Below are 17,373 nucleotides of genomic sequence, written 5' to 3'. Positions count from 1 at the left end.
ATTTCAGTACCTCATAGTTCCCAAGCTCATTCACTCCGGCCATGATCATGGATGCCAGGACCATGACAAGAAAGGTTGATGGTGAACAACGGGCAGATTAGACTGCTACACTTGAATGCCCTGATCAAGCCTGGCATCAGGAAAACATTGTGTGTCTCCCCTGTGATACACACAGGAAGTATACAGCACATCTACTAAGTATTCTTGCCAAAAAGCTGCAAGTGAATCTAACCATTTAGGTCTAATTTACAGTTTATTAGAAACGTAGGGAATAGGGAAATAAGCGAAACACCATCACTGGGAAGCAAATACTGGGACGTTTATCAAGGTAGCCAGGTTTTCTAACAAGTTACTGGCATAAAAAATGGGGAAGAATGAAAATGTTCTTGATTAAAAGAAACCAAGAGTCGTAGTTAACAAAGTTAACAAGCAAGTGGATTCTGTGTGGATCTGATTTGAACAAACCAACTGTAAAAATGTCTATGTACATATTTTAATTCAACTGGGAACATTTGAACGTGAGAGGATATTAATGGTATTAAGGACCCAAATGTAATTTTGTTGGGTGTGATCCTATCTTGTTTATAAAAGAACGCGAGACAAGGATAGATGGAGGTTCATCCTATAATTCTATTTTTGTGTATGTTTAGAATCCACAGGATCAACAGTTTTGTTAAAGTTCATTAGCTCAACGAACATTTACTGACTCATCCACCACAAACGAACAGCTTTACAGATGCAAAGCTGAAGGTTATGACCTGGGGTAAGGAACTGATTGCATCATCCAAACATCAAAGCTACCCTGAGAAAGGTGGGAGCAAAATAATACTAATCCCAGTTTAGAGGTGAGAGAGCAGAGAGTTGGAAAGGGCAGGTGACAACCCCACAACTTACTGAGCCTTGTAAGTAACACGCACAACTAGAACTCAGGTCCTTCAAGTCTCTGAACGGATCCAGTATTGCAAGCTACAGTTCTTCACTCCCCAAATCTGATCTCAGCATCAATTGTTTCTTATGACCACGTAGCATGAACTGTCATATGTCACGTAAACAAGTTGACAAGCACATACTCGTATCCTCTCAGAAGAAGTAAAGGACTCTCCAAGCCTCGGTCTGTGGTCCAATCTTTACAGTATCTTTTACTACCACATCTCAATTCCTGTTGACTATACCCAACAAAATCTTAGCCTAGAGTATCAATTGTCCAAAGGTAGTTCATGGACCTCTAGGGGTCCTAAAGACCTTGTCAGGGGTTCTAAAAGGTCAAACACATTATCGTAATAATACTAAGAGGTTATGTGCTCCATTTTCACTGTGCTCGCACTTTCACTTTCACTGATGGTACAAAAGCCAAGGTGAGGAAAGCCACTGGAACCTCAGCATAAATAAAAATTATTTTTATTTACATCTCAGAGTTCACCGTCTTCTTCCCAGCAAGCACATGCAGAAAAAATAAAAACACCACTGTCTATTCAGAAACTTTTTTAAAAAAAGATTTTATTTTTAAGTAAGCTCTCCACCCAACATGGGGCTCGAACTCACAACCCCAAAAGTTCCATGCTCCACCGACTGAGCCAGCCAGGCACTCCTCTTCAATATCACGATACAGTACAATTCCACTAAATCTCAACCCCGGAGTATTAACATCTTTTTACATTTGGTAGGATGAAATCAAACATACAAGCAGTTCTGCTACATAATGAACTATGATAGCTGTCTCCTATTTGGCAGACATTTTCTCAAAACCGAACAAAGCAAGCCCATTACTAAAAGGAAAAGAGTAATATTTGTTGCCAATGATGAAATTCCATCCTTCAAGCAAAGATCAGAATGGTGGTAAACTTGCAGCCACCACTGTGAACTTGATGGTTTCCCAATGCTAAAAGGTTTTTCTGGTCAATCAGTGGTGATATGTATCATTTCAAGAACATAACATGTAGAAGACCTATGTAGCTCAGCAAACCATGACAGTACAAAATCAACAAGTTTCAAGATTATGCATAGGCAAAAGATCTACAAGCAGAATAGTTCAGAAAAGATCTGGAAAATAGATCAATAGACTGTAATATACAAAAAAGTTCATTGATGGGCACCTGGCTGGCTCATTGGTGGAGTGTGCACCTCTTGATCTCAGGGTTCTAACTTCAAGCCCCAACTTGGGTATAGAGATTATTTATAAATAAAATCTTAAAAAAAAAAAAAAAAGTTCACTGATATGGGTCAGAATCCAAACTCTAATCTTTAAGAAACTTACCATTTGTGTAGTTTTGGTACAGCATCAAAGAATATCTTATAGCGGCACTCTCAACAATAGCCAAATTATGGAAAGAGCCTAAATGTCCATCAACTGATGAATGGATAAAGAAATTGTGGTTTATATACACAATGGAATACTACGTGGCAATGAGAAAAAATGAAATATGGCCTTTTGTAGCAACATGGATGGAACTGGAGAGTGTGATGCTAAGTGAAATAAGCCATACAGAGAAAGACAGATACCATATGGTTTCACTCTTATGTGGATCCTGAGAAACGTAACAGAAACCCATGGGGGAGGGGAAGGAAAAAAAAAAAAAAGAGGTTAGAGTGGGAGAGAGCCAAAGCATAAGAGACTGTTAAAAACTGAGAACAAACTGAGGGTTGATGGGGGGTGGGAGGGAGGGCAGGGTGGGTGATGGGTATTGAGGAGGGCACCTTTTGGGATGAGCACTGGGTGTTGTATGGAAACCAATTTGACAGTAAATTTCATATATTAAAAAAAAAATAAAAATAAAAAAAAAAAAAATTAAAAAAAAAAAAAAAAAAAAAAAAAAAAGAATATCCACAATTACCTGAAAGGCTATTAAAATACTACACCTTTTCCAAATACCTGTTTGAGGATGAAGTTTCTTCATATACTTGAACAAAAACAACACGTCACAACAGGCTGAATGGAGAAACGGGACAACTCACCTGCCTTCTAATATGCCAGGGATTAAAGAGAATTGCAAAACTTTAAAATGACATCAATCTTCTCGCTAAATTTCTTTGTTTCGCAATACAGTTTTCACACAAACATTTATGTTAACACACATGGGCTAATTATCGTATAAAATACAAGTAAATATAGAATATATTTTTAAATTTCCCAGTTTTAATTTCTAAGAGAGTAATTATCAATAAACATACCCTACGTAAACAAAAAGCTCTCCAGAGCCAACGGTTAAGCACACAAAGGGGTCCTGATATCAAGAAGTGACAGGGGCGCCTGGGTGGCTCAGTCGGTTAAGCGGCCGACTTCAGCTCAGGTCACGATCTCGCGGTCCGTGAGTTCAAGCCCCGCGTCAGGCTCTGTGCTGACCACTCAGAGCCTGGAGCCTGTTTCGGATTCTGTGTCTCCCTCTCTCTCTGACCCTCCCCCGTTCATGCTCTGTCTCTCTCTGTCTCAAAAATAAATAAAACGTTAAAAAAAAAAAAAATTAAAAAAAAAAAAAAAAAAAAGAAGTGACAATCCAGGGCCTAGTAGAACCCCCTTGCTGGCCTTCTCCATGCCTGCACCCAGGGTGCTGGGCAACGTTGGGAAACCACTTGGGCCTCAATGCCACCCACGGATCTATTTAGTTTTTTTCTCCAATATATTCTCTACACTGACCAGTACATATTCTCCCCTCGCTTAAACCTCTTCTCCCATCCTCTCTCCCCTTATTTTCAGCAAATGACTAAGCCACTCCATTACAGAGAAGACGGAAGCCATGGAACAGGAAGTCCGCCCAGCACCAAGCCTTTCTCCCCTTCGGAAGCAAAGAGGAAGTCTTCCTCCTGCCTAAGGCCAGTCCCTTCCAGCTGCACCCCACTTCTCAATTCCTCCCGCCTTCCTCAGGGACTTCTCATCACCCATTACTATTTTCTCTTCAGCATCTGCACCTTTTCCCTCTGCCATTACCACTTAAATACGCTCAAGACTCCAACCGTAAATATTCCTTGCTCTGCACGAGGTAGGATGCTAAGCGTCATTTACAACAGAACTACACAAACATGTTTTCTCTCCTCTGTATCCACGTCCTCACTTCCAGTTCTCTTTGCAGCCCTGCCACAACTTGGCCTCTGTTCTTACTGCTCCAGTGAAAAATCCTGAGGTCATCAACAATGTCCACAGTGCAAATGCAAAGAATCTTCTGCGACTGATCTTAGGCAGTCTTCAGTTCAACTGCTAGCTCCTCCTTCAATAGCTACCCTCTGGGCTGTCAGATGACTTTTCTTATTTCTTCCTCATTTACTCATTTGTTCAGATTTTCTAATTCTTGTATTTTTAATATTATCTTTTAGTCACTTCACTTAGATTTTTCAATTTATTAAAACATATTAAGGCATTACTCTCCCTAATGATTTTATTTCCAGCATCTTCCATCTTAGTAACGGCAGTTTCTCCCTTTACTATTTCAAAATTTTGTCCAGTTCTGTTAAACAAGTTTTAAACATTAAGTTGATTTTATATTGTGATAAATGAAAAACATCAAGTGCAGAAGAGTAGATCTACTATGCTACATTATATTTAAGAAGAGGAAGAAAGACTATACACCCACTTGGATCCTTTTCCACGTGTGTTTCACATGCATGAATGTTAGCTGCTGCGGAGGAGGGGAATTGGGCGGCCTGGAGACAAGGGTTAGAAGGAAACTTTATTGTACTCTTCAGTAGGTCTGGAATTTTGAATCATTTGAATGAATTATTAATGATAAAATTGTTAAATTTGCTTTTCATTTTAGAATTATAATGAGAAAAATAAAAATATTTTGCTTGGTACTACATGACCCTTTATTTCATGACATCAAAGGTGTCTAAAACAAAAGGTTCCCTACCATGTTTCAAATGTCATCTTTAGATACCTTATATTTAGTAAAACAGAAGAGTTTAAAAGAGCAACTAAAACTTCTCTAATTGTAAAACATTGTTTTATAAAGCACACTGAAAATACACTTTGAAATACAAAGTGCTGGGGACACACTGATGACAATTAAAATTGTACAGCATTAAAACTTGAGAATCAGTGATTCAGCCCCTTTACAGGTAACTCAGGCGGGTTAGACGACTTGCCCAAAGTTACAGAGCTATCGAGAAACGTGGCCACGATCAGATTTTAGGGCTTGTTCACTCATTTCACAAATCTGCTTTCCTTTCTAACTGTAGTCACAATTCTCAAGCTCTAAGTTTGTTGAATTCACTACAGAATGAATAAAGACCTACAAACACAAAAGTCTAAATAAAAGTGGGTGGTACACATTTTAAGACAGCATATGGACTGATGGTTAAATTTCTTTAGATTCTCTCCTAAAGCACCTTTTTTTTTTCCAGCACCTAACCTTTCTCCCTGATTTTAAAGACAACCTGCAAAGGGTATACAAAAGTACTTCTCCTTTTTAAGTCAGAACCTAATTCCTACATGCTGCTTTACAAATGTTATTCTTGGACTCTACGTTGTACTTTCTGTATGATAAAACTGAGGTCCATAGGTCTAAAGTGCAGAAGTGTATCTACTGTACCACCTGAAATGTCTGCCAACACTAATAAAGGAAAATCAAGATTTAAAACATTCACCCATGACTGTCAGCATTTCATTAATTTAGAATCATCATTCCTCAATCATGTTAAGGTTTTTAGTGTTTAGATAAATGAGACAGAAACATCATCAAGAGTTGTAAAAAAAACACACTGGAAAGCCAACAAATATAAATATACAGCCTGAATATGCAAAGATACTATACATGAGATCAAAGTATGTGGCAAGGTTAACACCTTGCTGAATTATGAAAATAAGCCTTAAAATCCCTCAAGTAATATACCATATGGGAGGATACACACACACACACAATTTAAAGAGACACAATGCTACATCAATGGATAGATCATCCAGACAGAAAAAAATAATAAGGAAACAATGCCTTAAATGACATGTTAGAATAGACAGACTTAACAGATGTATGCAGAATATTCCATCCAAAGGCAGCAGAAGGGGGTTGCTTGGGTGGCTCAGTCGGTTAAGTGTCAGACTTAGGCTCAGGTCAGGATCTCACAGTTTGTGGGTTCAAGCCCCATGTCGGGCTCTGTGCTGACAGCCCAGAGCCTGGAGCCTGCTTGGGATGCTGTGTCTCCCTCTCTCTGCCCCTCCCCTGCTCATGCTCTGTCTCTCTCTCTTTTTCACCTTCAAAAATATATAAACATTAAAAAAGGAAAGAAAAAAGCAGCAGAACAGACATTCTTCTCAAGTGCACATGGAACATTCTCCAGGACAAAGCATGAATGAGGCCACAAATCAAGTCTTGATAAATTTAAGAATGAAATCGCATCAACCATCTCTTCCAACCACTATGATATGAAACTAGACATCAATTACAAAAGGAAAACATGTTACTGAACAAACAATGAGTCAATGAAACCAAAGGAGAAATCAAAAAACACCTTCAAATAAATAAAAATCGAAGCACAACTTACCAAAATGTATGGGACACAGCAAAAGTAGTTCTAAGAGGGGAACTCCTATCAATAAATGCTTACCTCAGAAAACAAGAAAAATCTCAAAACCTAACTTCACACCTCAAGGACTGAGAAAAAGAACAAATGAAGCCCAAAGTTTGTAGGGGGAAGGAATTAACGAACACCAGAGCAAAAATAAATGAAATCAATTAAAAAGAGATCAATTAAACTCAGAGCTGTTTTGGGTTTTGGGTTTTTGTTTTGTTTTGTTTTGGGTTTTTTTGTTTTTTGTTTTTTGTTTTCTGGAAATTGACAAACCTTCAGCTACATTTATCAAGTAAAAAAAAAAGTGCTCAAATAAAATCATAAATGAAAGAAGAGACATTACAATGATACCACAGAAACACAAAATATCCTAAGAGACTACTATGAATAATTATACACCAACAAACTGGACAACCTAGAAGAAATGGGTAAATTCCTAGAAATCTACAACTTTCCAAGTCTGAATTATGAAGGAATAGAAAATTTCAAATTACTAGTAAGGAGATTGAATCAGTAATCCAAGTCCTCCCAAAAAACAAAACTCCAGGACAAGATGGCTTCACTGGTGAATCCTACCAAACAGTCAAAGAACTGAACTCATCCTTCACAAACACTTCCAAAAAAAAAAAAAAAAAATAGAGCAGGAAACATTTCCAAACTCATTTTAAGGCCAACATTACCCTGATACCAAAATCACACAATGATCCCACAAGGAAAGAAAACTACTGGCTAGTATTCCTGATGCATATAGATGAAAAAAATCTCAACAAAGTATTAATGAACGGAATTCAACAATTTATTAAAAGAATCATACACCATGACAAGTGGGATTTATTTCAGGGATGCAAGGCTCATTCAATGCCCACAAATCAATGTGATATACCACATTAACAAAATGGAGGGAAAAAATCTTATGACCATCTCAATAGATGCAGAAAAAGCATTTGACAAAACTCAACATCCATTTATGATAAAAACTGTCCAAGTGGTATAGCGGGAACATACCAACATAAAAAGGGCAAACATGACAAGCCCACACATAACATCATATTCAGTGGTAAAAAGTTGAAAGCTTTTCCTTTAAGGTCAGGAACAAGACGAGGATGTCAACTCTCACCACTTTCATTCAACATAGTATTAGAAGTCGTAGCCACAGCAACCCATCCAAGCAAATTCCAAAATGAAGACGTAAAACCGTCAATATTTGCTGATGACATATTATTCATAGAAAACCCCTAAAGACTGCACCAAAAAGATGTCAGAAGTGAATTCAGTATAAATTCAGTAAACCTGCAGGATACAAAAATCAATGTACAAAAATTGCCGTTTCTATGCACTAATAACAAAGTATGAGAAAGAGGAATTAAGAAAACAATCCCATTTACAACAACATCAAAATGAATAAACTACCTAAGAATAAATTTAACCAAGGAGGTAAATAAAAGGGCTGTACACTGAAAACTCTTAAGACAGTGATGAAAGAAACTGAAGACACAAATAAATGCAAAGATGGTCCGTGCCCCTGGACTGCAGGAACTAGTTACAGGTATATGTCGTTTCATTGACCTTCACTTTATTGCATTTCACGAATACTCCATCATTTACAAACTGAAGATCTGTGGCAACCCTCCATTGAGCAAGTCTATTGGCACCATTTGTTCAACGGCATTTGTGTACTTTGTGTCTGTGCCCTATTTTGCTAATTCTAGCAATATTTCAAACTTTTTCATTTTTATTATTTTTGCTATGGTATCTGAGATCAGTGATTACAACTCACCAAAAGTGTAGATGCTGGTTAGCATATTTTACCAATAAAATATTTTTAAGTTAAGTTTTATTTTCATAGACCTAATACTACTGCACACTTAATAGTACAGTGCAAACATAATTTTGATATGCACTGGGAAACCAAAAACCTCATCTGACTCACTTTATTCCAATATTTGCTTTATTGCAGTGGTCTGGAACAAAACCCGCAAAATCTCCAAGGTATGCCTGTACTGTGAATATGTCCCTACTATTCAAAGCAATCTATAAATTCAATCCAATCCCTATCAAAATTCCAACGGCATTTTTCACAAAAATAGAACAATCCTAAACTTTGTATGGAACCCCAAAAGACCCCAACAGCTAACATAATTTTGATAAAGAACAAAGCAGGAGGCATCAAGCACCTGCATCTAGAACTATGATACAAAGCTATAGTAATCCAGACAGTATGGGAGTAGCATAAAAACAGACACATAGATGAATGCAAAATAGAGAGCCCTGAAATAAATCCATGCATGCAAAACTCATTAATGTACAAGGGAGCCAAACATTTACAGGAAAAGGTTCTGTTCAAAAAATGGTGCTGGGAAAACTGGAGTGCCACATGCCAAAGAATTTACACTACAATCTTAAACCATACACAAAAAGTAATTCAAAGTAGATTAAAGAGTTGAATTTATGACCTAGAAAACTCCTAGAAGAAAACACCAGCAGTAAACTCTTTGACAGCGGTCTTGACGAGTTTTTCGGTCCGACTCCAAAACCAAAGACAACAAAAGCGAAACTAGCAAGTGAGACTACAAAGCTTCTCAAAGCTACAAAGACGACAAAGCTTCTGCCAAGTAACAAAACCATCAACAAAAAGACAATCCACAAAATAAAAGGTATTTGCAAATCACATACATGATAAAGGGTTAATATCCAAAATATACAACGAACCCATACAACTAAATAGCATAAAAATAATCCAACTTTAAAAATGAGCAGAGGGTCTGAATAGACATTCTTCCAAAGAAGATGTACAGATGGCCAACAGATACATGAAAAAAATGCTAATCAACATCACTCATCATCAGGGAAATGCAAACCAAAGCCAGGAGATAGCACCTCACACCTGTCAGAATGCTATTATCAAAAAAAGACAAGAAATAACAAGTGCTGGTGAGGATGTGGGGAAAAAGGAACCCTTGTGCACTGTTGGCGGGAACGTATACTGGTACAGCCACTGTGGAAAATGGTGTGGAGGCTCCTCCAAAACTTACAAAGAGAAGCACCATATCATTCAGCAACTGCACTTCTGGGTATTTATCCCAAGAAAATGAAAACACTATTTTGAAAAGATATATGCACCCTCATATTCATTTTAGCAATATTTTAGGTAGCCAAGGTATGGAAAAAACTTGTCCATCGATAAATGAATAGATTAAAAAATCTCTCTCTCTCTCTCTCTCTCTCTCTCTCTCACACACACACACACACACGCACACAAAATGGAGTATTATTCAGCCATAAAAAATAAAATCCTGACTTTTACAACAACATGGATGGATCCCAAGGGTATTACACTAAGTGAAGTAAGTTAGAAGAAAGATAACATATGATCTCACTTATATGAGGAATTTTAACAATAAACCAAACTCATAGGTACACAGAGGCAGAGGTTGAAGGGTTAGGGGGCTTGGGTGACAATCAAAAGGTACAAACTTCCAGTTATAAAATAATCAACTCAAAGAGATATAATGTACAGCATAGTGACTATAGTTAATAATACTGTATTATAGGGGTACCTGGGTGGCTCAGTCAGTTAAGCACCCGACACTTGATTTTGGCTTAGGTCATGATCTCACAGTTCGTGGGTTCAAGCCTGCATCAGGCTCCACATCAGTGGCATGGAGCTTGCTTGGGATTCTCTCCCTCTCTCGCTGGCCCTCCCCCACTTGTACACTCACACACTCACACTCACACTCTCTCTCTCTCTCTCCCTCTCAAAATAAATAAATAAAAATACTGTATTATGTATTTGAAAATTGATGAAAGTAAATCTTAGAAGTCCTCATCAAAAGGGGAAAAAAAAAAAAAGACACAACACTTTTCAAAATGAAAGAACTATGAAGTGGTAACGAATCCCTGTTGGCTGTATTTTACCACTGATAACATCCCAAGCAGAAATCTACACAAAAATATGCTTTGCACAGATGAAATGTTTCATAATTATATATACTATAAAACATTAAATTTTATAAAACTGTATGCAAGAAATAACACCCAATCTAACAGAACCTCTTTAAAAAACAAAAGTTAAACATCCTACTCCATGACCCAATCATCCCACTCCTTGGCCTTTTCTTAAGAGAAATGAAAGCATATGTCCATATAGAAGCCCATATACCAGTGTTCACAGTAGCTCTATTTTAACAGCCCAAAACTGCCAACAACCCTAAGGTCTTCCAATAGTTTAATGAATAAACAAACTGGGTATACCCATTCAATGGTGGAATGTTGTTCAGTGTAAAAAATAATTAAGTACCAATACACAGAACCACAAGAATGAATCTCAAGATTAGGCTGAATGAAAGAAGATAAACAAGACCGAAAACATACTGAATGATTGCATTCACGCAAGACTCTAGAAAATGGCAACTAATTTAAAGTAAGAGAAAGCAGATCAGCGGGTGCCTGTGAGCAGGGTGGTTTTGGGGTGCAGGGAGGGGCAGGAAGGCAGGATGACCAGGAGGCAAAAAGAAACTCTGGGGTGAGATGGGCATGTTTACTATCTTCACTGGGGTGAAAGTTTCACAGGTGTATACTCATGTCAAAATGCACCCAACTATATACTCTGGTTTACTGTATGTCAATTACACCTCAATAAAGCTGCTCCAAAATAAAGTATCACAGCCAGAGACTAAGAAGAGGAGGAGGAAGGGGAAGAGGAGGAGGAAAAAAGGAAAAAGAAAAACTAGTACTACTGATGGTAGTTTTTACCTTGCCAGACCTTAAAACTCATCATAAAGCTATAGGAATCAAAAGACTGTGGGGGCGCCTGGGTGGCTCGGTCGGTTGAGCGTCCGACTTCAGCTCAGGTCATGATCTCACAGTCCACGAGTTGGAGCCCTGCATCAGGCTCTCCGATGACAGCTCAGTGCCTGGAGCCTGCTTCGCATTCTGTGTCTCCCCCTCTCTCTGCCCCTTCCCTGCTCATGCTCAGTGTCTCTGTCTCTCAATAATAAATAAATGTTAAAAAAAAAAAAAAAAAAAAAGACTGTGTGGCACTGGCCTAAGGATCAACAGAGAGTTTACATGAACAGAAGTGAGCACCCAGAATGGAGCCACACAACACAATTATTTGATTTCTGAAGACACTAAAACCATCCAAAGGGAAACTTATTTTCAGTAAATGGTGTGGGACTGGATACCCACAGGGAATGCAGCAAACCACACCTCTATCTCACACACAAAAAAACGGATTCAGAATTGTTTAGAACTCTGTTTATTAAATAAAAACAAAGCTTTTAAAACCTAGGAGAATACCTTACGCTCTTGACTAAAAGCCTAGGGTGACTGGAGCGTACAATGGAAGTACGCTGAATTTTTAAGAAACTGCCCAGCTTTTTTCCACGTGACTGTACTCGTTTACATTCCCAAGCAGAACAACACAGACCACGACACACATGCAAAAAAACTGATAAATTGGGCTTTATCAAAATTAAAAGCCCCTGCTCATCAAAAACACTGTTAAGAAAATGAATAAAAAGCCCATAGTCTTGGAGAAAATATTCACAAAACATATCTGACAAAGGCCTGGCATCCATGATATATGAAGAATTCCTTCAACACAGTAAGAAAAAAAAAAAAAAAAAAAAAGCCCATCAACCCAATTAAAAAATATGCAAGCAATTCTAACACTTTAGAAAAGGGATAGAAATGGTCAAAAAACACACGAGAAGTCCTTAAAATCATTATCAGACAGATGCAAATTAAAGCCACCCTGCGGTGTCTAGACACATCCTCCAGAATTGCTGGACGTAAGAAGACGGGTAACACAAACTGCTGACCAGAACAGAGGGCATCTGAACGGTCTTTGCTGGTGGATGGAAAACATGGTCCAAGCACTTTGGAAAAACAACTGGCGGCTTTTCAGAAAAACACAGACTTACTCTACGACCTAGCAATCCCACTCCCCGGCATCTTCCTAAGAGGAATGAAAACCCATGACTTCTACATGAAGTTTCGCAGCTGCTTTCATCTTAAGAGCAAAATCGTGGAAACAGCTCCAGTGCCAACATCAGAGGAACTGGGTCTATTTATACAACGGAATACCATTCAGCAGAAAGAGGCAAACAACTCAAAACGTTATGGTTAAAGACAGTGGAACACAGAAGAGCACACAGTATGATTCCACTTACGTGAAGTTCTAAAGCAGGAAGGACTACCCAATGGTGGAAAGAAATCTGAACGGTGGTGGCTTCTGTGGGCCCAGGGCATGACGGGAAGATGGAACGAGGTAGTATTCTGTGTCTTGATACAGAGGGCATTACACAGGCATGGGCACGTGTAAAATGCATTGATTCGTGTATTTCTTAATATATGAATTTGTGCATACACACAAAAAGAATAAATAATGAACTCTGGTTAATGATAAGCACACCAAATTGTTTAGGGGTAAAGTGTACCAATGTCTGCAACTTAACGTGAAATATATTAAGATCGTTAAATTGTTTTCATTGCCCCATCTGCAGCTGAAAAACGCGTGTCTATATAGTTCCAGAAGAGCTACCTCATCTTTGGTCGCTTCATGCGGTGTCCCAACTTTTCAGGGTTAATCTGTGATGGCTGAAATAATAAATACTTAGCTTCTGAGTGCCCCTTCATCAAACTGTGGACACACTACTAAAATAGCCAACCACTGAATCTAAAAAGCTGACTGCTACAAGCCCTCTAAAGTAGTTTCTGAAATGTCAGATGAATTAATGAATGGACAATTACATGGTAAAGCAAATACAGTAAAATGTTAATGCAGGTTTCACTGTGGAATCTAGGTGGTAGCCATGAGTGTTTACTGTGCAATTATTTTTGAGTTTTCTGTCCATTTGAAAATTTTCATAGTAAAATGTTGGAAAAAGAATCTACTCTAAAGATGTCAAAATATGGTTGCTATCAACGTGACAGCAAAATCCCTACCGCACTGTTTTTGAGCTACACTTTAAATAAAAAAAAAAACAAAAACAAAACAAAACAAAAAAAAAACACCTTCAAAGGCTACTCACTGACCATTAAATAGAAGCTGAAGAGAATTATAGAAAACTACTACAAAGAAAAGGATAAGTAACCATAAAGCCAAGTTCAAAGCAGTGAAAAAATGCAGAAAGGTTCAGTAGGGCCGAAACGACCTGGGGCTGGGGTGTAATGGGCACAGATTTTCACCAGCACAGAAATTACTAGGTTTTTTTTTTTGTGGGGGGGGGGGGGGGTTGTTTGTTTTTTAAGATTTTATTGTTAACTAATCTGTGCACCCAACCTAACACTCAAATCCACATCCCCGAGACCAAGATCCGCATGCCTCACCCACCAAGCCAGCCGGGCGCCCCACTAATTCGTAACCTTTTTAAGTCCAAGATCCTTCGAGTACTATCATCAACAGGAGGAGAGGCAGAGGGGCTTATGTAGAAAGGAGCCGGGTCAAAAGTGTCACGTGCTGTTGAGGTCAGGAAAACGTGGAGGGCACTACAGTCCCTGATTAGAATAGATTCAGTATAGTTGTGGGGGCAGGAACCAGTCTGCATCATGTCAAGGAGAGTGTAGGAATTACAATTCATTTTAAGAAGCTTGGTTATAAAAAAAAAAAAAAAAACCCCAAAAACAAAAAAAACCTTTTTCTTAAAGATGGAAGAGACATCAGGATGTTTCAGTGCTGGTGGGAATAAGTCAGCAGACTAAAGGCACAGGAAGAAACGGGACGTGACATTAAGGTCCACAATGCTAAAAAACAGGACCTGGGATCCAGTGTGCAGGTGGGAGGTCGGACCCAAGTCTTAACTGGTGATGCATCCATTTTAACAGGAGAAAAGGTGAGGAATATCTTGCCTGGTGGCTTATTTTCTGTGAAATTGAATGTATGTTCGTTACAGAAACAAGCATTACTTTTTCTTTAATTCTCTGTGGCAGAGTATAATGTCACACATAGAGAAAACATTCAATAATATATATGGGGGGGTGGGGTGGGGAACAAAGCCAGAAGTCTACACAAAGCCCATGTTCATAACTACAACTAAAACTGCTGCAAAGTGTTTTCCACATAAATGAAGCTCTGTGTTAAATCAAGATGCACCAGAGGCACCTGGGTCAGTTAAGCATCCACCTTCAGCTCAGGTCGTGATGTCGCGGTTCATGAGTTCAAGCCCTGAGTCAGGCTCTGTGCTGACAGCTCAGAGCCTAGAGCCTGGAGCCTGTTTCGGATTCTTTGTCTTCCTCTCTCTCTCTGCACTACGCCTCCCCTGCTCACACTCTGTCTCCCTCAAAAGTAAATAAATACTTAAAAAAAAAAAAAAAAATTTAATCAAGACTCACCAACACCAGGACTCCAAAGCACGGGCATTAGAGCCACGCAGGGCCTACGCTTACCTCTGAGTAGTCACAGCAGGCAGAACATGTAGGACAGGTGATAGGAGGCTGTTTTTTGGAGTTTCTCTAACCTAACAAAGAGGCACTCACAGGAAGCATTTACTATTTCAACTATCAGACTAACAATAAAAACCTGCAACATCACTTGAAATGACCAAACTGAGACGCCTCTTCTGGAAGAACAATGTAGCACAGACAGGTGTTTTCCAGCTACAGATAAGGTAATGGAAACAATTCACTGATCCCCAACCAGTATTTTTTTTTTTAAATCAAACAGAACGAATTAAAATAAAACACATGATAGAATCACACCTAGGGGCACCTGGGTGGCTCAGTCAGTTAAGTGTCTGACTCTTGGTTTTAGCTCAAGTCATGATCTCACGGTTTGTGAGTTTGAGCCCCACATTGGGCTCTGTGCGGACAGCCTGGCGCCTGCTTGGGATAAACTTTAAAAAAAATTTAAAAAATAAATCACATGCAGTTAAGGTAAGAAGCGTTTTCATGAAACTTTTTCCAAATACGTACCACAGCAAAATACAAAAATTTCTTACTGTGACTGGGGCCGTGAAAAATGTGAAAACTACTGTGGGACACTAGGATGCAGAAAGATAATGACTATAAATCAACAGGTTCTATATAAAATTATATAGCTGCATATCAAAAAAGAATGCAATCTTGCCATTTGTGACAACATGGATAGATCTAGAAGGTACTACACTAGTTGAAGTCAGAGAAAGACAAATACCATATGATCTCACTTGTATGTGGAACCTAAAAAAATAAAAGCAACAGACAAGACAGAGACTAATAAATACAGAGAACTGGTGATTGCAGAGGCGGTGAGGATGAGCAGAGAAGGAGACTAAGAGATACAAACGTCCGGTTATAAGACTGATAAGAAATGGAGATAAAAAGTACAGCACTGGGAATATAGTCAATCGTATTTCCTAATGTATATTTTTGAGAGAGATAAAACACCAGCGGGGAAGGGGCAGAGAGGGAGACAGAGAATGCGAAGCAGGGTCCAGGCTGTCCGCACAGAGCGGGATGCGGGGCTTGAACTCACGAACTGTGAGATCATAACCTGAGCCAAGGCCAGAGGCTCAACCAACTGAGCCACCCAGGCGCCCCGGGTCAGTAATATTTGAACACCTTTGTATGGTGACAGATGTTAACTACACTTACTGCGATGGCATTTCCTAACGTTTGTCATTGCCGAATCTGTTATACACCTGAAACTAATATAATTTTGTACGTCAACTAAACTTCAGTAAAAAAGAAAAACTTCTCAGCTTTGACTTCTAATGCGGTAAACATCGATAAACACGTAACCAAAAGCCCTTCGTGATCCTCAACAATTTGGAAACGTGTAAAGGGTTCTCGAGGCCCACGGCTTTGAGAACAGCTGGTCTAGTTAGTTACGCAACAAAGCAACGAAGATCAAGTTAAGGAAGTAATTTTCCTCGTTCTCCCTTTATTCCACTGTCTCGCCCACATCGCTTTTAGCCGTCCCATCGGGGAAGAGCTGGCCAACAGACTTTTGTTATGCGTTGGGAGAAGGAGGCTGGGGAAGGTAATAAAAACCCAGGTTTTACTAGCAAGACGGAGTCAAAGATTTTTATTAAATAATTCTGGACCTGCCCTTTCTCTGTTCCAGCTGGGCACAAGAACTGGGGCACGTTCGCAGAACTCGGACAGATCAGAGTGGACAGAAGGGGCAGATACGGAAGCTTTGAGGAATAAGGCGCAGCTGGGGGGAAATTTGCCAAAATGTGGGGGGTGTGCTGCAACTCCCCACTTCCTCAGTCACCCCAGGGAGGTGTCGAGGGGTGGGTCTAAAGGGGCCGCTCCGGGGTACTGGCGGGCTCTCTTTAAGCTCCATCCCCACCAGGACCCCTTTACCGCCCCGCCCCCCCCCCCACACACACGCGTCTTCGATCGCCAAAGCCCCACGACCCCCGAGGATCCTCACCACCAGCAGGTTCCTGTCCTCCACCAGCTGCCGCTTCCGGAGGATCTCCGATTTCAGAACGTCCATCTCGCTGCCCGGGTTTACGCTCGAGCTTCCCTCTCCAGCTCCTCCGTCCGAGCCTCGCTCGGCCAGGCGCCGCGAACCAACACAAACAAGCTCTAACGCCGGAGGACGACTGACAGGAACCGCTTCCGGCGGAAGCTGAGGTGAGCGAGAGGACGGAAGGAAGCGCTCCAGGGCCCCTGTTGTTGATGAAGCCGCTTGGATTTGCACCCCCTGGCGGCGCCCTCCGGAAGCGCGCCTGCCTTTTATGCTAGTAGATAGACTTGAAAGCGGGCTGAAACCGGAGTCGTGGCGCATTTTTAATGAGAAGTTATCACACCTGCTTGTACCTGCTAGTTCAGGTGCAAAAGCCTCCTCGTAGAACACTTCAATTAAGTTAACTAGGGCCAGATCTCACTCATTATACCAGAAGTTCACATCAGAGTTCCAAGTTACCTGCTCACCAATATGAATGC

At 39.8% G+C, this 17,373-nt stretch overlaps 1 protein-coding gene across 5 annotated transcripts in view; it reads right to left on the bottom strand.

Moving 5' to 3' along the window:
- The window catches only part of PRPF18 (pre-mRNA processing factor 18), a 66,066-nt gene extending 48,950 nt beyond the window's left edge, over nt 1–17,116 (bottom strand). The window contains exon 1 of one of the 5 annotated variants that reach the window (XM_060659589.3): nt 16,856–17,116. In XM_060659589.3, coding sequence (XP_060515572.2) covers nt 16,856–16,921 — 66 coding nt within the window. In that variant the 5' untranslated portion in view covers nt 16,922–17,116. The remainder of the gene's footprint in view (nt 1–16,855) is intronic. The other 4 variants (XM_060659584.3, XM_060659585.3, XM_060659587.3 and 1 more) reach the window with 4 other exon arrangements.
- Nucleotides 17,117–17,373: the final 257 nt, after the last annotated feature.

The sequence above is a fragment of the Panthera onca genome, chromosome B4 (genome assembly GCF_046562875.1).
Source record: "Panthera onca isolate mPanOnc1 chromosome B4, mPanOnc1 haplotype 2, whole genome shotgun sequence".
NCBI classification, from domain to species: Eukaryota; Metazoa; Chordata; class Mammalia; order Carnivora; family Felidae; genus Panthera; species Panthera onca.
Note: the sequence above shows the minus strand (reverse complement) of the source record. Positions and strands in the feature narration are given on the sequence as shown.